Raw genomic sequence first — 26,452 nt, 5'->3', positions numbered from 1 at the left:
ATTTGATTCATTTTTCTGAAATCCAACCAGCACTAGTTTTAAGACCACCATTGAATTATTTAAATGAGAGTTGCCTGTCCATCTGTCAGAACTAATTTGCCATAAAAATTCAAATTATGATGCTTTTACCATACATTGTCTGCTATCAGACTCCAGGGACGGTAGATATCCTTCACACAAAATGCTACCTCGACTCAGACTACCACCACTGAAGGCTCCACAACATAAATATTCAGAAACGAGATATCATAGAAGTTAAATTCAGAACACAAAAAAAAATCACCCAAACTTTGGATGGTTATTTTAATGTTGATTGCATTGGAGAAGCAATCCCTCTAGCTACACATTGTAACTATTACTGGTAAATGAAACAATTTTTTCCTATTGCAACGCTACAAAAAAATTCCTTTAAAAAAATCTTTGCTTTCTATCACAAAGAGTTATCAGTCAAATCTTCATTAAATATCATAACTAATGCAGAACAATTAAAAAGATTTTTTCTATTTCTAACAAAGACCAGAGAAAGAAACCAATATAATCAAATTTTTTATTTTTTACCAAAACAGAGCAATCAAATTCATGTTTTTCATCTGTGACCAACCACCAATTCAAATCAAGGCTTAGGTCTAAGGTCCTTATATTCAATCAAAATACCAAAACAGTGAAATCCTTGTTACTATTACAAAGTAAATGTCTGTTTCTGTGACAAAAAGACCAGCCAATCAATTAAGAAACCATTATTTTCTATCACAAAATAGGCAACCAATCAAATCCTTGTTTACTATCACAAAACAAGACAATCTACCAATCACATCACTGTTTTCTATGTACAAAACATGCCACCAATTAACCACTTCTTCAGTTTCTATAATAAAACTGACTTTCAATCTATTAATTCCTTGTATTCAATAGTTTAACAGACATCCAATCAAATCTTCTATCTCATAATCTATTTCAAAGCCCAATCAAAACCTTGCTGTCGAGTGACCAATCAGTCGCCTTGATAGTGTCACATGATTGCTGTTGAAGTGTCAAGTGATGGGCCGTTTCTATTACTGGTAGGTGGTGAAGCTGGTAATATGATACCAGTGAAATGGTTCCATAAATGTTCTGAGACAGTGTTGGATGTTGATGAATGGTGCCAAAAATGAGCAGGGACTGAGTGTGGGTATATTCCTAAACAAATATACCCAACACTTATTGTAAGGGCCTTTTTAACACAACTGGAGACATATTTTGACAGATTGTTCATTAGAGTCGTCTAGAAAATCACACAGCCATATGTTTTTGTGAGCATTTGTCAGAAACGTACATTTTTGGAAACAATTTATAGGGCATGACAGATTGTTAATAAGAAATGAATGGTTTCGACAGTTTTACCTCCAAGATATTTGACTTACTTTAAGCTTGAACATAATGTTTGAGTGTTTTTGACAGCTTATAATCAATGGATTTCAAGTGATGCACTTCAAAAATGTCAGCATAATATGCGTTGAACTTGTAGAACACAGATGCTATGAAATTTATCAGAATCTGAGAAAGAGAAGATTACAGAAATCCAACAGGTTGGTGAAGTAGAAAGCCAGGAACATGTGAGAAGGAGATTGACTGGTAAAGAGATGCTTAATGATTCTACAACGCTTTGAACAGACAAACATTTTATGAGGAACCATTTTTCAAGATGACAGGTCTGGCTTCATCACGCACACCTGATCAGGAAGGTGATGAAGGATTTAAAGTTAGGTGAATACTGCTAACTATTCAGCTGCCAAAACTCTCCTTTGACACAAAAATTAAGGGCTGCCAAAATATAGGCACCTGATTAATCATGTAATTTTTCAGGCTACATCTAATTGGCTATTAATCAGGTTTGCCTGTAATTTTCCCTGAATTCTAAATCTGTGAAATATGTTTTCAATTTTCAAAGCACAGAGGTATGAATGGTTGCAAGCTGACACAGTATCTTATTCCCTTTTACCATCATTTTGTTGAATAAGTTCCCAATAACAGGGAAGAGGGGTTTTAAAGCTAGTATTGAGTGACTTAATGCATTGCATACAGCAATGTTTATATTGATTGAACATTAGTAGATCTGGCATATTTATGTGATGGCTCTCCCAGCCAATACTCTTCTTCAAATTATTATTCTTGCCAAGAATCCATTTTCGAATATAGTTTTTACAAGAATTTTTTTTATACTTTCCTGTTTCTTTTTTTTCTTTTTCATTATCCAGCACATATTTGGAATTTTGAAATCCGACCCTTGCATGTATTTTGAGCAGACGTTCACTATGGCTGTCCATGGGCACATTATTTTTTCTAAGATGTCAGGTTGTGAGTATTTAGTGTACATCATTTTCTGCCGATTATACTTCAGCTATCCCATCAACCCTTACTATAAATCTCTTACGCATTATTAGCTTGACAAAAAATCATGCTTTTCTCTTCCCGAACCATTAGGAAGTAAAAGGTGCTTTCATTCAAATAAGCAAAACTTTTCAGAAAATGTGTATATAAAGAACTGTACTGAAGTGAATTTGTCCTCTCTTTGCTTGTCTGAATTTAACCATGCCTTTGGCGAGCTTTTAACCAAACTATGTTTGGCTGAGCAGAGAGTAATGGAAAGTTTCCTCCAGATAAGTGTACTATTGATTTGAATATTGTTGATGGTGATGCTCTTGTGAGTCTGAGGACTGGGATGTAACCAATATACATTACCAAAACAGTGTAACATTGTCAGTTATCGCCCCAAAATATAATTCAAACAGGTCAAAAACAAACCAACATCATCCTGCAAAATGAGCAGAGGACATATACAGCCTCCATGATTTCCAAATGTTTTACTATTTTGCTAACACATCACCCTAATTAAGTAAAATAAGAGATTGATATTTACATTTTTTACTAGAAAATGAATATTACTAGTAAAGCCAGTTGAGTACCAGTTGAAGGAGGGAAATAAGTTATGGCTAATACCTTATTTACAATATATATTCCCTAGATGAACCTGTACGTTATTGAGGCTGTTTGATCTAAAGAATTGTCAATTTAGAGACTACAGGTCAATTCTGTCTTTGCAGAGTTAGCTTCCTGCAAGCCTTGCAGGAAGGTATCAATTCTGTCTTTGCAGAGTTAGCTTCAGCTTTTGTGAACATAAATCACATCGTTTTCCCAAAAAGTATGATGTTACACTCACAAACACATGACATCACAATCTTTACCTACCCAAAAGGGCAGATAACTTTGTAATATGCAAATGTGGAATAAATAAAAATTATTATTGGTAGATTGTACATGCAATGACAGTTCGTAAGACTGAGTAGTAAAAACTAAAGTAAAGAATTGGCTTACCTCCACCAAAGACTCACTGCAAGCCTGCTGGCAGGACGACTCTAGGCCTACATTGTATTGTTCACAGCCAAAACGACACTGCAATACAAAATATAAACAGCACATATTAAAATTGTTTAAAAGAAAGAGAAGTTTATTAAAGTAAAAACTAAATTGTGCAACTCTTAATAAAAATTCAGGAATTCTAGAAAATTTATACATTTGAATTTTGAAAACAACACTCAAATCAAAAGCTCGACTGAAGAGTTTTATTGTGAATTGCCAATTCAATTTGAATAGTTTAAAATTAGTTTGCCCGTTCTAAGAGTAGGCGAGATAGAAATTGAACCCGAGGTATCAGACTCTCAGAATAGCCTGACAATTTTTTTTATTCCAGCTCAGTAACGGATGGCAGACTATTTGATATGCTATCATTTCAGCAGCAATATTCTGTCTTTTTGCCTTTAGAAAGTTAAACCACCTTGGAGAATAAATGAAGTCATGATGACTGGAAAAACAGCACTACTTGGTTGGTGCAATCAGCTTTTATGAGTTCAGGCTAGACAGTTTATAGTGACACCAACAATTAATTAGAATGATGATACTTCATTGTGGGAGTGGGGGTGGGAGGAGGAAGTCAAAACAGGTCAGGAGAAAGTCACATGGACGAGGAGGACAATTTAGGAGAAGATAAGGAAAGGTAGAAGTAAAGTGGAGAAAGGGTTGGAGGTAGAAAGAGGAAATCGGAGGACTGGTAAGGAAGAAAACAGAAAGATAGGAAATGAAAGGAGGAGGGAGGAAGTCAGAAAAGGATGAAAAACAAAAAGAAAAGAAATGAAAGTAGAGTCAGACGAGAGGAGGGAGTCAGGTGGAAGAAGAAGAGGAAGTCAGAGGAGGAAGAAAAACAAAAAAAAAAAGAAATGAAAGGAAGAGGAAGTCAAAGGGGAATGAAAAACAGAAATATACAAAATAAATGGATAATCAGAGGAGGAGGTTCCTACCATAATTAAAGTATAAAAAAAACTTTTTATGAGAAAGAAGCAAATAGGAGAAAGACAGAAAAAAAGAGATTGTGTACGTATGTATATTACAGGCCTACAATACAGACATTCCAGGTAGGAAACTTTACATCATGATAAAATAAGATATCCACAAACTGATTACATTGTCCCTTTAAAACTTTCCTTAAGAGACCGTTCATTTTCATTTTTATGACTAAATTATTACCTTGCAATTGGTTGTGAAGAGTTACTTCCCCTTTTATTATCCATTAAGCAAATTAAAACTACAATTACCAAGGCAAACCAGCACTTTCCAGCTCGTGGGACTAAATTGGCCCTTTCTTCACACTAATTATTCCAATTACTCCAATTTACTTTCAAATATGAGCCTTTAATAGTTTACATATCCACAAAATATGAGTGGGAGTTATTACTGAAGCTGTCTCGGTTTCTGTAGAATTATGGTGAAAACTGAAACCATGAAAGGAAGCACCCTAAAGAAAAGCATTAAAAAAAACCTACAGAAACAGCATTTATTTTTAACATCAATTATAAGGTAATTTTTGTTTTTAAATAATTATATGATATCAACTTACAGTAGCTATATATATATGGTATATATGTTTCCAATCGATAGCAATATTTTCTCTGTCTCTAAACAGTACCAACACTAACAATGTTTCATGTTACTGTCACTTTCTTGTATTCCATTATAACATAAATATTTACATACATCGTATATAACTTTGCGAATTTTAACTATAGTTTATACTTATAATTATCTGAGACTCGATCCTGCTTCAAACAAGGACGTACTTCCTGGTTGGTCATAGCAGTAGCACATGATTCCTAATATCTGTCTGATAAATTTTACTACATTTAGCATTGTCCCACTACAATATAACACATGATTTGCAGAATACCCAGTATCTGGTTAAAATAATTTTTTCTTCCAATCTTTGATATGGTCAATGTTGAATAACACTTCCAAAACTTTAAATGTAGTACAACTGCTATCACTAGTCTAACATTGTCATTACTATGACTTTATAATAATTTGTGACATAATAAATAGTTCAATTGACTTCAATTACAATACAAGTCTTTCTTTTGCAGGTTAATAAATCGACATGTCAATGCGCCCCATACACCAGGTATATATTAAAATATCTTGTGGCCGAAAGGCAATATTGGTATGTTTTACCGAGTCAATCTACATACCTGGTACAGTTGCATACTACAATAATAGCTGTATTTTTTATGTATTACAGTGATTTTCCTGCATGCAGTACATTGTGTTTCAGTTCTATAAAGTAGGTAACAATTCCCACATACTATATAATCAGGGTGTTTTTTCTGCTTCATGAAGTGGTGTTAAGAGTGGAAATTGTCCGGGTGAGTGTTGATATATGTTGGGACATGGTCTGAAACCCACAAGCCGGAGCCACCACAATTCTATCATTTGATAGGGTTTCCAACGATGATGTGAGGAGTAAACCTAGGGTTGTTACCCACTTCTCCCAGTCCCTGTAACTACGAGTCTACACTAGTGAAATTGCTGCAATAACACACAAGTTAATCGGCTACAATCACAGACATGGGGGCACATCAAAGGACACATTTTATATGGTAGCTGAGCCCCCTCCATCACAATGTAGTAATCCTTCGTACTGTGTAGCCCAGACACATGCAGCCTCTACATGTTGATTTAAAGCTAGTCTGACAAATTAATGCCATTATGTGAAGGATTGATTTAAGGTCACTCATTCTTGCCGTGTACTGTAAAGCATTACTATCACTTGTATCTGGGATTTGATAACAAACTTTGATACGTTTTCTAGGTAGTTTTTTGTTAGCTGAAATCTGGCTGTAAATCAAACTGAGTATTCATTCAGCTATTCCAAACTTAATCTTTTGAATCATTCCTTGCATTAAAAATCCAACTTCTATCTTTTGATTTCTTGAACTGTAAATTGTACTTTGAATATTCTAGACAACACTTAAACTATAAATCAGTCTTGAATCTTTGAGAAATCTTTCCTAGACATTGCTTGAATTCAATAATACAAATTCTGGTTAGCCTTAATTGTTCCCATGAAAACAATGGGCATGACTTTGTGGTTAGCACAACAGTAAATGCACCTCAAAGTCATCCCAAGGTCGTTAACTGTACACATTTCAATGTTTCAGTGGCTGACATTGCAGCAGTTAGACTTTGGCTTCAGAATCTGCAGTGTCAGAAAACGGGATTATTCATCAGCTTTCCCCCAGTGATTTTGATTACAACACTGGTCGCTAAGACATAAAACTGATCTAATGCTCCTAGTGGGATTTTTTTGCTTTATTTCCATCAATTCTTTAACGTCGTTTTGACAGCCACATCCATTTAAGGATGTGCCAGATTTGGTTGGTAAATGAAAAAACAGCCTTCCCAGGAAAAAACCCACCAACTAACTGTCTGTACCACCTCCGCTTGTGTTAAAAGTCCATTTGGGACAGATGAAGACTCACTATCCTCTAGAATATGGAGGCTCACTACCCTATAGAATATGGACACTCACTAAACTGTAGAATATGGAGGCTCACTACCCTGCAGAATATGGAGGCTTTCTACCCTGTAGAATATGGAGACTCACTACCCTGTAAAATATGGAGTCTCTCTACCCTGTAGAATATGGAAATTCACTATCCTGTAGAATAAGGAGGCTCACTACCCTGCAGAAATTGGAAACTCACTACCCTGTAGAATATGGAGGCTTTCTACCCTGTAGAATATGGAGGCTCACTACCCTGTAGAATATGGAGGCTCACTACCCTGTAGAATATGGAGGCTCACTACACTCTAGAATATGGAGGCTCACTACCCTGTAGAATATGGAGGCTCACTACCCTGTAGAATATGGAGGCTCACTACACTCTAGAATATGGAGGCTCACTACCCTGTAGAATATGGAGACTCACTACCCTGTAGAATATGGAGGCTCACTATCCTGTAGAATATGGAGACTCACTACCTTGTAGAAAATGGAGGCTCACTACCCTGTAGAATATGGAGGCTCACTACCCTGTAGAATATGGAGACTCACTACCCTGTAGAATATGGAGGCTCACTACCCTGTAGAATATGGAGGCTCACTACCCTGTAGAATATGGAGGCTCACTACCCTGTAAAATATGGAGGCTCACTACCCTGTAGAATATGGAGGCTCACTACCCTGTAGAATATTGAGGCTCACTACCCTGTAAAATATGGAGGCTTTCTACCCTGTAGAATTTGGAAACTCACTACCCTGTAGAAAATGGAGGCTCACTACCCTGTAGAATATGGAGGCTCTCTATCCTGTAAAATTTGGAAACTCACTACCCTGTAGAATATGGAGACTCACTACCCTGTAGAATATGGAGGCTCACTACCCTGTAGAATATGGAGGCTCACTACCCTGTAGAATATGGAGACTCACTACCCTGTAGAATATGGAGGCTCACTACCCTGTAGAATATGGAGGCTCACTACCCTGTAGAATATTGAAACTCACTACCCTGTAGAATATGGAGGCTCAATACCCTGTAGAATATGGAGGCTCACTACCCTGTAGAATATGGAAACTCACTACCCTGTAGAATATGGACTCACTACCCTGTAGAATATGGAAACTCAATACCCTGTAGAATATGGAGGCTCACTACCCTGTAGAATATGGAAACTCACTACCCTGTAGAATATGGAGGCTCACTACACTCTAGAATATGGAGGCTCACTACACTCTAGAATACGGAGGATAGCTCCCTATGAGATACAGATCGAGGTACAATACAAAAAAGAATGTGCAGCAGCTAACAACCCTGTAATCTCATCAACACCAGTAGCAATATTATCAGATAGCTTCTGTGGTCATTAATACCATCTGCAAACAAATGCAAAAATCAACGTTTTCATGTAGGTCATTCGCACATTCATCAATCACTCCACAATAACAACACTGGCTGTGAAATATTTACACAGACATCAAACTCGTTGGCTATTGATACAAATCAGCCTTGAATACAGTCTATTAAACATATTACTTAATTTGTTCAGTCCAGCCTACGATGCAGAGTTGGATATCTACAGAACTTGATAACATAGATTCTCCTGTGTATAAACATTATGGAGAAGATACTGAACATCAAATTTTAATTTGATTGGAACTATTCATGAATTTAAATAATTTACAAACTCGTTAACTTCTGATAAGTTTAAACTAGCATTTCAAGTAAGATGTTGAATATTACAAGAACTACCCCTCAATCTTTTCCTGGACTATAGCTTTGTCTCTGACTTATCAAATTAACAAAGCTAAATTTCACTCTACTCTACCAAACAAACACAATTAACAGAAACCGTTCTGTTGGCAAAATCACTAAATCTGCTAGGAATACAATTCCAATTGTCTGAACATCAGTTCTGGAATTAGATTAAACTTCTTGGAGGAGAAAACAGAATTCATTGCATTAGTTACAATCAAATATTAATTTAAGTACTGCCAGCAAAAACAAAATCTGCTTTTTAATCTGCAACAAAATCTTAGAATTTTTCTGGTTCTTTTATACTTCATATTATTTGAGTGATCTCAGAAAATATTTCCTTTTCATAGCCAACAATGTCCTTCGGTCCTTCTTTTTGTGATGTTTTCATCACACTGTTTTGGAACTCTACCGTTATCTCGTGTAAGCCTAATTACAGGCGGGAGCTTAGGTACACCCCAAGGATAAACAACCATTCCAAGATCAATGGTAACTCTGAAACACAGAAATTCTAGGCGGCTAGAACACTGACAGAACTTTTCCTTTAAGTAAGGTCTAGAAAATAAATATGCTTGGATGTTTGTAGGAAGACACCAATACTATATTACACAAGTTTAAATCCCAAAAGATTCTGCATTTTTAACTACAGAAATCCTACGAAAACATCCCTCTCTGTTAATAATAATTATGACTTTATATTGTCTCTGAACTTGTTTGAAGATTTCTGTAATTTTTTTGTTCAAATCTTTTGTGGTTTTGATTCCACAGAAAGATAAAGTAAAGATGTATTGTCAACAATAAGTTTTCTGGGTGTAGTGTGAGTCAGATCCTCCTGGGAAAAACCAGGCTGACTCACCAGCCCATCTTCTTAGTTGACACTCTGTGTCTAAATGGGATACAATATATATAAATTCTTTACATCAACTACTCATCTGTCAAGAAATATTTTCAATTTCTCGTCAATTCACATCACAATCCAGATATAAATAATGACCCGTAGAAACTGTTTTTTAATTGCTGACTAATTGTCCAATAAGTTGGGTTTGATGCTCTGTGAAATCACTATTTTTCCTATTGATGCTTCATTAGCCTAGTAGATAAGATATGTACAGCACATGTCAGACAGTTCACACCCGAGACCCCAGGGGAGTCTGTCTGGTCAGTGGTCAGAACTAGCAATGTTGAAAATTAATGCAAAAATGTAAAAAAAAAATCCCCAGGGTAAGCCTTTAAAGGCATCAGATATATGAATCCCTAACTATGTTTAATACAATTAAACCTTTTGCATTTTTTTTTTTTTTTTAAGATTTGAACAAGTATTCTATCTACTTGTTGAAAAATAACACAGACATATTTATTAAACTTAAAAGCAGTAAAGCACTTTTCACAAAACATATAAATTCTGTTAAAATACACACTTGTGTTACATTTGTATTTGAATCCTTGTCTAATGCTAATACAAATTCATTGCTGCACTATAACCTCTTCAAAATGACTTCATCGCCAAAATAAAAGGTTTTTTTTCTCAATTAAAACCAAAATGACTATTCGGTAAACTAACTTTCACCTGATTGACACAGAATGAAAACAAACTGGTAATCAAACTCAGAAATCAATATCATATTTCCGTGATGTCAAGAGATTTGATATGAAAATGTCTAAATGTTTTTTGGAATATGATTAAAAAAATGAAGAACCCATTCAAATTTTCTGGCTTTCCATTAATCAGAACACAAAAAGAAAACGAAATGAGCATAGCTGTCACAGGAAACCCGAGACAATTTCATTCTGTAAATGATTAAATGGAACAACAGAATCCAAGGTAGAAACTGACAGACAGAAGATAACGAGATCTCATTATTAACTCCTGAATAACCATACCTCAACAATACAGTGTAGATATTCAAATTCCCCCTGATTTTGTCAGATTTGCCCCCAGTGTAGATATTAAATTCCCTCTGATTCTGTCAGATTTGCCCCCTCCATACTGTAACAGTGATGAGATACTCCCACCTCAAGTTGTGTCCCTCCTACCTTATGTTTAATCCAATATTGAAAAGGATACCAATTTCCTTTAATCTAAGATTTATAAGAAGACATTTTTCCATAAGATGCATCTAGGGTTTCGAAAATTAGATATATATCATTGTTAATGGCTGTAAGCTGTCAAAATCTGGGAATTATATAAAAATGATGTTGTAATCATTTGTCTCACAAAGCATTAATGTTTTCTGTAATAAATCTATGGTGCTGTTCTGTGAGAAAATAGAGTTCACTATCAAATTACCAAGCACAATTTACACAGATAATCTCCTTTAGTTCCGAATTATGAATAAGACTTTTTTTAAATGATAAAGTAAAAATTACAAAGCTGGTAATATTACAAACAGAAATGGCCGAGCTACCATACAGAACAAGCCATAAGGGTCTCAATAAAGTTACACTGCCTCATTTCTCCTTCATATCATAATCAAACAAAGGGAAAAACCACTAAAACCTGCCTTTACTGACCACCTCTGTACTAAGAACCATCTGCTTAATAGGACCACTTTCTGGAGCCCCAAATGGCCATATTTTACCTCTGTAGAGACACCATTTCTTGCCTTAACAGACCATTTTTACCCTTGTGTGTTCTTTAGAGTTCACAAGACATAATCTCACTTCATGGCTCTTCATGACTGACAATATTTGATTTAATAGTTGTGCTATTTGTATTTTCGTTTTCTATACGTTTACATACAATGAAGCAATTTGACTGAGCTTAATTTCTTTACATAAATTACTACATTCTACATTCATGATAACCATCTTGAAACAATCTAATTTCTGCACACCAGAATGATCTTAAGCACTTTAACTAGATGTGATAGTGAAGGTCCCTGATGGTAGCCAGAAGTGAGCCAGTGAATGTGATAGTGAAGGTCCCTGATGGTAGCCAGAAGTGAGCAAGTGAATGTAATAGTGAAGGTCTCTGATGGTAGCCAGAAGTGAGCCAGTGAATGTGATAGTGAAGGTCCCTGATGGTAGCCAGAAGTGAGCCAGTGAATGTGATAGTGAAGGTCCCTGATGGTAGCCAGAAGTTTGAAGTGATGGTAGCCAGAAGTGAGCCAGTGAATGTGATAGTGAAGGTCCCTGATGGTAGCCAGAAGTGAGCCAGTGAATGTGATAGTGAAGGTCCCTGATGGTAGCCAGAAGTGAGCCAGTGAATGTGATAGTGAAGGTCCCTGATGGTAGCCAGAAGTGAGCCAGTGAATGTTATAATGAAGGTCCCTGATGGTAGCCAGAAGTGAGCCAATGAATGTGATAGTAAAGGTATGGGAGCCAGAAGTGAGCCAGTGAATGTGATAGTGAAGGTCCCTGATGGGAGCCAGAAGTGAGCCAGTGAATGTGATAGTGAAGGTACCTAATGGGAGCCAGAAGTGAGCCAGTGAATGTGATAGTGAAGGTATGGTAGCCAGAAGTAAGCCAGTGAATGTGATAGTGAAGGTCCCTGATGGGAGCCAGAAGTGAGCCAGTGAATGTGATAGTGAAGGTATGGGAGCCAGAAGTGAGCCAGTGAATGCAAAAGAGGAGCTAGACATCCCAGCTGTACCAGTCGTAGGAGGCATACAGGATGAAGGAATATTGATCAGTCTGTCACAGGTCACAAAACTTTTTGAACTTGAGCTGGCTGATTTATGTCCTGTGTGGCGGAATTGATCAGTCAAAACCTGATGACTTCGTGATGGTAGTCTGGGTATTGTCTCAGCTAGAGACAAAATCATGTCCGTCATATCCTACTAACACTGAGTGCACAGACTATAATCCAGACATTTTAATTACTGAGATGAAGTTTTCTGAAATTTCTCTGTTGACGTTGACTATGAGATGCACAAGGAGGCAGATAGATTACCTGTTAATTAGTAAAAACAGACAGATAAAATACCTGTTAATTAGTAAAAACAGACAGATAAAATACCTGTTAATTATTAAAAATAGATTTGAGTGACTGGTTGGGCTGCAGTCCGTTTTCGCTGGCGAGCTGCTGGTTACTGGACATAATTTGTATTATCTATAGTGTACCTGACCGGTTTCGTTTCCTATTGGAAACTCATCAGAGGTAATGAGTTGAGTGAAGGTATTCCTATATTGCTGGAACATTGCCCAAAAAAATTATTTGTTTATTTATTTTAAAAATTAATTATTAAAAATAGACAGATAAAATACCTGTTAATCAGTAGAAAGAGACAAATGGAATACCTGTTATTAGTAGAAAGAGACAGATAGAATACATGTTAATTAGTAGAAAGAGACAGATTTACTAGATAGGTAATCAGATGGATGAATGATTTTTGGTTTATTTATTTTTACGTCCTATTAACAGCCAGGGTCATATAAGGACGTGCCAGGTTTGTTGGTGGGGGAAAGCCGCAGTACCCGGAGAAAAACCATCGACCAGCGGTCAGTACCTGGCAACTGCCCCACATGGGATTCGAACCCGCATCCCAGAGGTGGAGGGCTTGTGGTAATATGTCGGGACATCTTAACCACTCGGCCACCGCGGCCCCATGGATGAATGAGTCTATCTTAATTGTATTATAAAAGTGAAGGAAAAGATAAAAAGACAGATTGACATATATGCAGACAGAATGAAAGAGAGATTGGCAAAAAGGTAAATGAACAGATAAAATTCAGGAAAAAATGTTATACTGAAAGACAGAAAAGATGAAGGATGCATAACTACAGTATACAGATGGACAGATGAAATGAGAGAAACAGTTGTATTGCATACAGATGAACAGAATAATTGAGGGATGTAGCATTATACAGATGAACAGAAGAATTAAGGAACACAGTTATGAAGATGGACAGAAGAAATGAGGGAAACAGTTATACTGATGGACAGAGGGACATAATGTTATACAGATGAACAGCTAAGATGAAGGACACATAACCAATCTCTGTCATGTAATCAGTATTAAAACTTGTTGTTAAACCAGACAAACACAGCAGCAAATGTAAAATACTGTCTGTGAAGAGAATTGGTGATCAATCATGAGGATTACTGTAATAGCATGTTAAGGTTTAGGGAGATCTACCATACCCCACAGAGTGACAGCAATCCCAAGTCTGCCAACTAAACCATAGACTGCTGCCAAAAGTTTAGCACTCAGATAGTATTCAGGAATATACTGCTGCAAGATCATTTGGTCTAAAGGAATTGTGGTTAATCTCCCGCTAATCACAATGGTACTAATTCTAGGTAGGATAATAAGGGTATTAATTATCTTAAGACTCTTACTAGTAATTAATGATATAATCGTCATTACTGGTAATATTGGGCATATATATTTATCTTGGTGATAACAGAAGCATGTATTTATCTTTAATTGCTAACTGGCAACAAAACACAACCCTATTCTTTCTTCATTCTCACACTGGTGTCGAGGGTATACTTATTCACAGGTGAAAGGGACATATATCTTAATTCTCCCACTTTAAGAAAAGGGCTTGATATGTAATATCAAATTCTTCTTAAATTTTCCACATGTAATCCTTTGCTGGTCGTAAATTATATTGAATCTATCTCTAATTGTTCACAGAAAAAGAGCATATCTATTTTAATTCTCTCGCTGGTATCACAGGACTTGATCTCTTACATTGTTCATCAGTAACCAGGATATATATTCATTTTACCAATTCTCTCACTGGTACTAAAGGTTTTATTTATATATCTTTTATAGATATAAAATTTATCTTGAAATATTTATCAGTAATAAGGGCATCCATTTACTTAATCATGCACACCTCTGAGTGGGACCAAGGCAATACATTTTACTTAGCCCTTACTGTTAAGTATTCTACTTTCCTTTACTGTTTTACCTGAATATGTCTGTAAATGTTATAATATATACCTATCACTTACTGAAAACATAATAAGTAAGTTTATATAAATATCTAGAATTAGAAAATTATCACTTCATAGAAAATTATCCTTTTTCGATGTTACAAACATCTTTTATGTTGATGGAACCCATGTTGATCAGATTTATAAGTAAAGATTTTAGTTGAACATACACACACAGCCAGTCTACCTTGGATCTGACGAACATGTGATTAAACCACCACTCTGTACCACTAATTAGCAGAAAGGAAGGCAGTTTGAAAGCCTATCTGGAAATTGACAGATAACAACTGTTTGATATCTAATAAAGAATGTGCATCAAAAGCATTGGACTACATATCCATTGATGTCATACTCAAAACGAATATATCTCTCTTTTTTTTTATCAAACATGCATGTTTTTGTAGCAACAAATTACATTTTCTTGAAAAAAAATCTACCCAGCTGGTAACTTTTACAATTAATGTCTGGAATTATTTGAGATGTTTGGAACTTTATTATATCAAATTACTAAATCTAGCCATGGAGACATTGAAATCATGACTATCAACAAAAACAGTGGTATAAAAATTAGCCTGGATTTGTTGAGGAAAACTTCAGTAGTATCAGACAGTTGTCTCAGTTAGCTGTGGGTTCCTTAATGATAGTGGTCTAGTTCACAAGTTTCATATTCTTTTTCATTTTCTTCTACTTCAAAGATTTTCTGACTATTAAAAAAAACCAGGGCTGGGCATTAACTTAAACTCTATTTCTTATTTTCTGTTATATTTTTCATTTTCCCTAAGTTACTTATTATCTAGAAAACTGAAAGTTAAGTAAAGATAGAATTTTATAACTAAAATTATTAGAAGACATGTATTTTTAATATATTATACATATTTTTCTAGTCATAAATATTACTTTAAAATATTACTTCTGTTGTATTATTCTAAAATTTTAATTCAATAAGTGTGTGGTCCAAAAACCAGAAATACTCCAACTTAAATCCATTTACTGACTAATTAATCACTCTGATTCCATAATCATCATGCTTAAGATACAATCAACATATTGTTCCTCTAGAGAACATTAATTGAATAATTTAGAGAAGTAGGAAAAAACTGTACAATAACATAACTGAGTTGGGTGGCTATAAGCCATTAGAAGTGCACTTTTAGTGCACATCAGAATAGAAACCAGAATGAAATCTCTGCCAAATATTTGTAATATACGGCACAAAAAGGGGGGATCTTTACAACACAATATGCTTTGTTCGACTTCTCTTCAAGTGACAGTAGGATCTGTTGATAGACATGCCAGTCCTGTTTCACTGTTGTTATATAAAAAGATACAGTCATTGCTGTTGTTTTATTATCTGTAACGGAATGAGATTGAACTACAATCTGAACATTAAAAGTCCAGGATTACACAGGTTTTTATACGCCATAAAATACCAAGGTATACCAGGAAATGACAACCCTAGCTACAGAGACTGCCCCCATGAACAAGGCTCTGCTTGTATTCACGAACGTAAAGCAAAAACAGCAGGGGATAACATTAAAAGAAAACCTAATTTTCTCCGTTACTCCAACCCTAATGTGTTTTGCTTTTTGTACAGATCTACACGTGTCGGATACTTTCAAGTTGTTTTCGCTCTACTCTATTTACACCTGCAAAAGTCTAGCATGACACAACAGCTACCAGCCATGACACCGCATGCCAAACTGAAAGCTATAAACCTAGGTAAAAACACGGGCATTGACATACACCCAAACCGCAGGCGCAAAACAATACACATGTAATTCCCAACATTAATTGGGGTGTCGGCCAAACGGACCGATTTCAGAATCTATGTATAGCTGTAAAATACATGCCATACCAATACATATGTCGGCGGTAATCATTTCCAGGTGGTGTTCCTACCTTCTTCAGGTGTTTTCACACTTTTTAATCGATTCCCCAAAGGGACGCTGCTCCCTTTGTTATGTTTTAGATGGTTAGATGAGCCGGCTGCTGCCGCTGGGCTGATTAACGTAACACGTGTATGTACCCATTGTTGCTACATAACCTGTTCTAAGCACCATGTTACTATTTTTGCAATGTTCACTCATTGAACCATTTCATTGTGTCTTACAAAGTACGTAACGGATTTGAAATATGGCTGGTCATATGCATGGTGCCAGGTGTCTTTCACCACAGGAACACGTCTCTATAAGTTCAATAACCAAAAACAATTCGAAATCTTGCCAGCGATCACATCCTGAACTCATCGGGTTTTCACAGGAATGCAATGTACAAAGCCCGATGAATTCCGAGTGACTAAACCTAGCATGACCTTCAAACCCTTAGTTTTAGCCTTCAGGTTAGCCTACCATTCGGTAATATCAATATGTGATTGTACTACTGCTATATACATTTTTACACGTGTAATAATCTTTCTAGCATTCAAAGTTTTTAGAATTTGAACACTTTTCCAGATTCCCTTTTCTACATGTGTAGTTTGACCTCTAATCGTACTTACCTGATCAAGTTTGCATTGGTCATTACAGAATAGAGATTTATCTCGGGACGTGAGGATCTGAAAAAGAAAACAAAGTCAACAGTTAAGCCAAAAAAAACGCACATGATACATAAATTTGTGTTAATATATAATAGATCTACTACCGTATCTCCTCGCGTGTTATGAAGGTCGGAGAAAAAAACCTCTATTCCTAAAACCCGAAAAATTCAAATTTGAGGTGCACGTAGCACGTATTTCTGTACTATTTTAGTTGTTAGTGATAATGGATTGGACAACATGAGTTCGTTTTTAATGTATAAATAATACAAGACATGTAGTAAAAACATTCACAAACGTCAGAGGCTCATCAATATCGCATATTTTTGTCCGTACAATTAAACACAAACTCTGTGCCAGCGAGTTGGGTTTCTGACTAACTACACGTACAAAATGTATCTAAGACTATCGGTATACGAGGCAGTAAGAACGGGACACAAAGAATGGAGAAGTTAAAATGGTATTAAAAATAGGAGGTTCACTTATATCTGTATGTACTATCTAAATCGTTGGTATTATGAGTAATGGGATTGGAGTTAAAAATTTGTAAAGAATGGTAGAGTCGGAGTTAGTTACCTATTTTGAAAATCCCAATTCGGGATTAGGTAGTAACTATATTGAAAATCCCAATAGCGTCAAACTCGCACGTAAAATAAACGTTAACTTAAATTTGCATCGATACTGACCAAATGATACGAAGCTTGCATGGTTAAAGGCCCACGGCTTCGGATTATCAAAATGTAAATGTAAAAATTGATAATTTTGCAGAGCCGCAAAAGCTACTAGATTTACGTTATTGCTACACTTGTCTTGGCTTTCCGTCTTTCTAAACAATATGATTAAAATAAATTAAATGTTGACTTTCACCGAAAACGCAGGTCGTATTATTTGTCCCGCCGTCGTCCTAATTAACGCGCGTTAGTTGACTATAACTACGGCACACGGCAAAACTGGGGTGTATATAAGATCAGGTAAACTCGTGTAGATGTATGATTTTTACCAATTCTTAAAAATATTGGCTTATTAACTTTAATTTGAAGACACCAGTATTTATATTTATATATATAGATTTAATATATAGACGAAACTTCTTATTTGAATTTGTAAAAAGAAAATAACCATTGGATAAACTGGTTTCAAAATTGTACACCATCCTTAATGAGAGCAAAATCCATTGCGAATTGCGCTATTCACGTACAAATACTTTATTTCCGTTCTTTTAGAATTACAAGCTTAGGTTTAGTGGACCCACGAGGGAGCAAACTGCTAAACACGGTCGACATATTGGCGCGTGCACGACGGGATTCGTCATTTGAAATGCCACAATGACACAACACTGATTCTTTAAATAGTAAACATTCTGAAGATTGTCAGGCATGCGGGATTGTGTCTTATACGGTTCATCCGGGTCCGATTTGTCACGTGTTAAATTTAAGTTCTGAGTGGGACCCGAATAATACATAAAATGTTACCTCTACTTCGTTCTATAACCTTGGGACTGACAATTTAAGGTCAGAAATTTATAAACTGAACACAATCGTCCGCGTGCACTCTGCCATTTTGTGATAAGAGCGCACATGCCAAATATATGAAAACGACAAATTATGTCCACACATTAGGTTTTGCTGATTTTTGAGCGAATTCCAAATACCAAGATCTTCCACATTATCTTTACAAGTCCGCTAAACCTGCTTATATTGTTAGGCTTGATTTTTTACAACACCTGTTAGAAATGTAAAATCGTAGGACAGATTTGGCCTACTCTACGTCAGCGGCATATTTCTAATATATCGTCCATGCAATGCCAGGAAAACGTTAAGAAATAAATGACCCACTTAGACTCTAAAACTTTTAAAAATAAAGTGATTTTTCAAATGATTCACAGAAAAGGAATTGAAATAAAATTTATTCAAACTATTCAACTAATAATCAAGTTACATGTATGATTGAAGCCGCAGCCGCAAATTATATGAGTAAATAGGGGTGGAAGTCCCTACCATTTTCAGCCATATTCACATCTTATGCGGGATTAATTACTTAAAACTCATTTGAAATTCACAATTGCGACACATTTGTCGACCGTGTGTTAAATTACAGAACTTATGTACTTTCTTTATCAATATTGCCCATGATCCCCCATTTCCTTTTATAAATACATATAGAATCTATAACGTAAAATATCGGTCATGTCAATGAAGTATGGCGACGACCAGGTTTAAAATTGTCGCGAATTTAACACGCAATGATTGACGATCACGATGTGTGTAAGGCCCGGCAACCTCTGAGTCTGCCTCAGATATCCTTACGAACACTCCTTCCTTCCTATTGTCACGCCGAGCAGAACCATTTCTCCAGCTATATATATCGGTATGACGCATGTCTCCACCACTTCGTGGTCACAGTTTCCTTTCTTATATACATAATAAACAGCCATTTTATTCTGTTTCTATGGCGCAACGGTTTTATACCCCGACCTTTAGTAATTACCAGACAATTTCAGTGTGCCAATAGCTTGTCAATTAGACGACACTTTTGTCACCTCAGTGGAACACTCGCGCCGTCTATAACAATTTCACACAATCTCTTTAGACACAAGAGGAGACAACTCCATCAAATTCCAACAGTTGGTCTAATTTTATTTGCGCCCCATTGTTCGTTACCAAGATTACGATCTCTTGCAGTAATGTACTTAGTTTGACATTACGGTCCAATAATTGTCACCGCCTGTATAAGCCAACCTCCACTGTTCACACAAAAGTGCACTTGTATTTCAAAGATTCCACAAAACCATTTTCAACGGTTGCATGCGTATTCGACGTGTGCTTCGAGTCTGCCAGGGTATCGCCAAACGTCTTTAGAGTGAGCAATTTCAAGATTCACGAGCACACCAAAATGGGGTCTGCTAGTCCTTTTAAAACCTTAAAAAAGGCATGTTAATTTTATTGTCTCATAGCGATTCAAGAATATTACTTATCTTATTTTAAATATAATAGTTTTGATATAAAGATACGTATTATTGCTTATATATAACAAAAAAAGTTTTAAAATGTAGGGATAATCCAAGTAATATTTTCAAAGTCTCATATAAATATTCAACGATTTCGAGTTTAAAAAGATGTTATAAAACTTGACCAGACACTCAAATGGCCCTCTTGGATGACGGATGTTGCAATCACTCGAGAAAGATCTAAATGATTTTGGTTTAACCCCAGAAACGATAATATTGTTAATGAGGTGGAGGAAAACTGAAGTACTCTGAGAAAAGCCACCAATCGAACATAACCTGTTGACTTAAACAGATTTCTTAAAAGCAGAAAATGTCCAGTAAACTATGATGCCGCTATTTCTGAGACCATGATGCTGTGACCTTGCTTATATAAACAGCAGACGTCCTGTTATTCCCGCCACGATGACAAGACACCACTTCCGGAACTGTCTAGGCCTACCGGTCGCCTTCGGAACGTAAAAATCAAATAACGCTTATTGTTTTGGTTCAATATACAGAGCTACCGATCCTTTACATTGATCCTCAATCAGTGTAACAACCAGGGATTGATTCTATCAGCAAAGGGAGGTAATATCTCGACTTATGTGGGGAAACTCTCCCCTACAATTTAAAAAGGTCATTTTATGATGTTTCTGATCACATCCGTTATGATTTGTTTCTCAAAAAATATTCTTCAATCAGAGGAGATTCTCTGAGAAGAGGAAAAATCACATCCATGACCAACTTTTGTCATAGTTAACCACGATTGGTAAAACATACCGGGGGATGCAACAAAGAGGGAAATGGATACGAAGCTTCATAATCCAGAAGAAATATTATTCATGAGGAATGTCGCTGCAGAATTGTTTTTGTTTATTGAAGTTCTATTGAACAAAGAAAATGCTAGTTGCAGAAGATATATTGAGTATAAAAGATTTCAGAACTGTGTTCAAAGTATGAACTGTTTATCCTTGCCTTTGAATATATTTTTTTGAATGAAAGAATACACAAAAACTGATAAATATAATGCACACATCTGAAAAGATATCGCTTGCTCAAAAAAAAGGCATTAGATACAGATTAGTTTTGCTTAATAAAAATTTATTGCTGTTATAAACTGTAATGAAGCAAAAATATGTCTGTTCTTCGCTTCTAGATTAAATTACTGATACTAAAAATGGAGAACAACAAAAAAATCGAATGTTTTCGTTCTTAAATAAAAGTTCTCGTTTGAATCTAAATTAAGAGTTAACCGTTGACGGACAAGATAGGGGATGTGAAATGATACGGAGCTAAATTGTTAAGACGATCGGACGCCCTTCCATATACCACGGCAACCCAATAGTTTTCGCTGATTTTTGTAGTTTCCATTCGTGGTCGTCATTGACGAAAATTTTAGTCTGCGGTAGTCATTGAAGAAAACTTAGTTTCTCTGTTTTGTGAGAAAATCTTGGAAAAAGCAACTGTTATTCTGTACTGTGAATGGTGTGTTCAAGCTATCATTAACATCTATAGCGATAGTAGATATCTTTGACATCGCACACTGTAAAGTCCCTCTGGTCATAGTGACCCTTCCGGTCGCGACTCTGAGACATCCCACTGTGGTCAATGGTAATGAAAACACTAATAATCCGTGGGAAAATATTTCTCATGAAAATACTGACAGTTTGATAGTTCGTAGTTATAGAAGATAGTCCTATGCACTATTCTACATTTCCAAACAACTTCAAACGTTTGTTTTAATTAAACTTCAACCAATACACTTCGCCACCAGGTGGGTGCTGATTCCATCTCGTGTCTAACTTTGGGCCTCACCAAAAACTAACAAACTACTGCTGACCAAATTGGAGTCATGTCGAAATATTTGTTTATCTAGACTGAAATACGAGTCGATTACTACACCATGTGCTTGATTGTGATCCGTCCCCACTCGCCCGAGGACTCTTCGCTACTCCTTCCGGTTTTAATGTCTTGAAGAGTGTCAGAACCGAGCGCAATCGATCCCGTGAAGATTGCGCAACGCAACTTGCAAGTTCATGTTGCTGCATCGCAATTGGTTTTCGTAAAACAAGAATACAGTTTATATTGAAATTCTTTAAAAGATATAAAATTATTATTTAATCTAATAGTGGCAATACTGTGAATTGGAGGTAGATGCAAGTTCTGAGCCCCGTTTATGCTTTAAAGAATTCCTTAACTTAAATTATCCATAGGAAAGCATTACAGTAATTAAGGAAAGCTCCTTAACTTAAGATGTTTTCCTTAACATGTGTAAATATTTTTCTATGGATAATTTCAGGTTAAAGCATAAATTCCGTTAAAGTTAATATTAATGCAATTGGGCCATGAAAATATGTATCATAAATGTGGATGTAGTTATTTGTCTTGATGACTAAATAGAAACAGGTATTGTTTTAAGATGCTCCACCGCTGACAAAATGTACTTTTTCTCTATCAAAAACAGGAGCAGAAGATTTAGTATTTTTCTTCAGATACAAATGTTACTTACTTACTTTACACCATTACCACCTTTGAAAAGTTTGATCTTCTAATTCTATTCTAAGATAAAAATATTAAAAATCATTAATTCCATCCCGCAAAAATTCCGTGGCACTATGTCCTATATGGAATGAACAACTGATTGCGCATACACCAAATGCAAAATAAATAATTCTATGTTACTTTTTGTGTTAATTAGACATTTGAATACACGATTAAACACAAATTATTGTTCAGATGATGAACATAGCAGTCAATGGACAATACATGTATATAACTAATATTTATTAATATGGATGCTCTATTACTTTAACCCGTTTTATGAATTAATTATGTTATTTGTCCTAATAAAATAACCTGTACATTTTAAAAATGGTTAATTGATATCGCATTTTAAGTGTCTGAGATACATAAATCGGTAGCCACTCGCTAGATTTCCTGTGAGGACGAGCGTGCGCTGCTATCTAATCTGTTGGTCCATCTACTACTCCTCTTTACACCTACTTCACCCCCTCCCCACTAATTGCCAGTTTATATCCAATATAATAATTCTTTAGTCTTTGTAAGCAAACAGACTTAAGCTCCTTTTCGTCTACGGAATTGGCGCGCAACTTTACGTTGGTTAAAACAATGCTTTGGAACTATAGCAGTAAATTGATATCAGAGATTTAAAGAAGGAGTTTTCTTTGCTGATATCTTAAATATTTGAAAAAGGATCAGTCGTATTTCTCGACTTGTTTTTGTTATTGATTATTTAAGAGCATGGTTTAAATCACAATTTTCAGTTTTGTACACGTCCGATTCATGCAGATTCAAAACATTAAATCAACTTGATTGTGTGATGCTGATTTCGATCGATGCAACACAGAACGATGATGACGAAGACGTGTGTGGAAAAATGGAGAGCTGTGTAAAAGGTTGGTTTACTGACACAAGAAAAAATACATATAAAAATGTTCCGTGAAATGTTTGGACACACCAAAAAGGTAAAATGCAAAATAAATACTCAACGGAAACTACACTAAATCGCTTTATTATGCATATTTGTTATTGTTGATTTTGATGCAAAAGTGTATAAAATTTTACAGTAATGACCAAAGGCGTTTTCTCTCATTAGGCTTTTATTATATTTAATAAGTGATTCAAGTTTCTAATATTGATTCCTGAAATCGTTTTGTTAACTATCTCAGATCATGGCACTTTGATTGTTAATTCAGATCAGTTTACGCAGGAAATTGTTTGCAAATCTAGATGTTAAAATATTTCTGAATGCACAAATTCTTTAAAACAAACTTAATACATTGTAAATCCCTTGCAACAACAGGTCGGTGCGATTATTGATGTAGCCGGTTTGGTAAACATTTCAATTTAATCCTATCATATACATTTCGTATTTAAATATGGACTGTGTGTCTACACCTTAATTAGCCAACTTATCAAGTGAACTTTACATGTACCTAAATATACCGAATCGCCATTCATTATAAACCCTTCACAAACATGGACCAGCCTGTTCTTATTGTTTACCGTTGCTGATTTTTTATTTTTTTTTTTATTTTTTGTTGTTGTTGGTTGTTGTTGATGGTTTATTCTTGTTTTATACTTTTGAAATAGAAGAAAATAAGGTACGATTATACCTTGCACTTTCATATAATAGTCTTGTTAGCTGTTAATTAAACTGTTTTTCGCGCCGAAGTCATTAGTAATTTCTATGAAAATAACATTAAAATTATCAATATAAATTCATATCTGTCGAAAATCATGAGAAAACGGTAATATGTTAGACATAGAAATATGTTTTGTAATGAAAATCAATAGTTGAAATAGAAATAAAGAAAAACTTATTGCGAGACTCTAAAAATATTTTTTGACAAAAAACCTTATTGGTTTAAATTTTGATTTAAAAGCAAATCCGTTAAATGAGAGTTTCAGTCAAAATAAAAATTAAAGTCACTGGTAACCTAAATTGGTTATAATTGAGAGAAAAATCTCTTTGAAGACAGAATCGCGAGATATGAGGTTAGGAGACGCCCCTCTCTAAGGACGGGATAGAAGGGGTGGGGAGGGGGTAGGGAGGGGGTTGACGTGAGGAAAACGGCGAAAAACGTGGTCTTGATTATCAGAGAGTCGGAGCAGTGACACAGTGTCGCCCGGCTCCCAGGCATATACCCCCTCCGCCGAGGTGTACTACTTGTAGGAATTTGATACCACCTGCCACCGGTCGGGTTTAGGGGGTCAGATATATCGGGGCTGGCGGAGAAACCCATTATCTTTTTAAAATAGGGGAACACAAGGGGGGGGGGGGGAGTAGTACCGAAATGCATGTCACACACAGTTACGTGTAGTCGTATGTGTATTCTTTATGATGGGGTTGGAACCTGTTGTACTTGGATTTGTATCAGAATGTGCATGTATGCACTAGGAAAAGAGTAACGCACGTACCCTATACACAACACGCAGTAGCAAAAGAAAAAGAACGCATATTTATAGTGTAAACAATCCCATGACCTAAGTGTTTTTTTTATTTGTTTTTTCTCTGTTTATTTAATACTTTCATTTTTCCAATTTTCGGAAAAGTCAACTTTGATCAATCCATTTCTGACAAATTAATATTAATCCATGTGTGCGTCAATGACATGCAGTCAAGATCCATTATCGTGTATGTCAGTTGTGTGTGTAATGAAGGTACCGTAACGGGATTAGTCCTCAATCATCCATTATCCTCCTGGTCAACACTTGACCGTTCCCCATCCCAGCAAGATGTTCATTGGTACCCCACTGGTCAGTCGACGTGGGTCTTAATTCTTATAACGAGCACGTGTCACCGCGCGGATGTCCGCTACTGGTCATCGTAAGTCACGCCAAATTAACCATGATATCGAGGATGGAGAGCATTATTGGTTTTATATTGGATAAGAATTCCGAGCAATTTATCAAACACTTGGGATGGCTTGTACCACAGGCTTACCATAACTAATGAAATCATAAATAATTGCATTGTTTCGTCGTAACTAAAATCCTCTGATCACGATAATGAAAGACTGTCGAATGTCAACGGTTGAAAGCCAACAATGTTCCTACCACGTATTTGGTGTCCCCACGACGACCAGGGAAATACTATCTATGAGGTGAAATCATTGTAAATGGTCCAAAACGGTTGCAAATCGCTGGTGCTTGGCCCTCATTTGCATGTGCTAGGATGCTTCACAGGAAAATAGCCTTATCGACATTACACGACTGGCTTACAATGATACAGAGTCTGAAATTTGGAAAGGCCATGTGTTTATTTTAAAGTTTAAAACAATAGAAATAGTAAATAGTCAACTTACCAAGCTGCTTTCACATGATTCCTTACAAGCACTTTCAATAGACTGTCCGTAAACACATTGTAACATCCATAGAATCAAAATGGGTACACAAAATACAAATATATTGGACATTGCGGGTACCGTTACAACGCCATAGTGATGCAAGTCTACTTCTAAGTCACTGTACAGCCGAGAACGTCAGCATCAGGCACCGCGTACTACAGCTTTACTACCGGTCGAGAGCGCGCCAGATTATACACGGACTGCCTGCACTGTGTGAGGGGAGGGGTAAACTCCCACGGTCCCTCCTCCCTGTGACGGTGTCTCCTGAACCCTACTTGTTCGATTGTTACCGTTTACTCTTACTAGTGCGGTCACATTCTTGTTTACATCGAAAGCGAGTATATGATACTATTGTCAAATAGCTGTCAAAACTATCAAAGAGGGACGTACATAGACCGCTCAGGAAACTGACCGCATACTCCAATATATACCCGACGAAATACCCAGCGGCCAATGATTCCGACCTTGTATGGAAATACCCAATAAACCATTCGTCTATTATGTTTTAGAGGTGCGCCGTGATCTGTCCCAATATTCTATTGGCCACGTCATAGAAACGGT

General features: G+C 36.0%; 1 protein-coding gene across 5 annotated transcripts in view; it reads right to left on the bottom strand.

Annotated features, from left to right (window-relative positions):
- LOC138328979 (proto-oncogene tyrosine-protein kinase ROS-like) overlaps positions 1 to 26,110 on the bottom strand; it is a 101,549-nt gene extending 75,439 nt beyond the window's left edge. For 3 of the 5 annotated variants that reach the window (XM_069275681.1, XM_069275686.1, XM_069275694.1), the window contains exons 1-3: positions 25,850 to 26,108; positions 17,000 to 17,056; positions 3,352 to 3,429 (exon numbers count right to left, since the gene is read on the bottom strand). In XM_069275681.1, the coding sequence (XP_069131782.1) occupies positions 3,352 to 3,429; positions 17,000 to 17,056; positions 25,850 to 25,960 (246 nt within the window). In that variant the 5' untranslated portion in view covers positions 25,961 to 26,108. Of the gene's footprint in view, positions 1 to 3,351; positions 3,430 to 16,999; positions 17,057 to 25,849 lie in introns of all 5 variants that reach the window. The other 2 variants (XR_011209389.1, XM_069275699.1) reach the window with 1 other exon arrangement.
- Between the last annotated feature and the right edge of the window lie 342 nt (positions 26,111 to 26,452).

Source organism: Argopecten irradians, chromosome 1 (genome assembly GCF_041381155.1).
Source record: "Argopecten irradians isolate NY chromosome 1, Ai_NY, whole genome shotgun sequence".
Taxonomy (NCBI): Eukaryota; Metazoa; Mollusca; class Bivalvia; order Pectinida; family Pectinidae; genus Argopecten; species Argopecten irradians.
The sequence above is the reverse complement of the archived record's forward strand: the minus strand, read 5'-3'. Positions and strand labels throughout refer to the sequence as shown.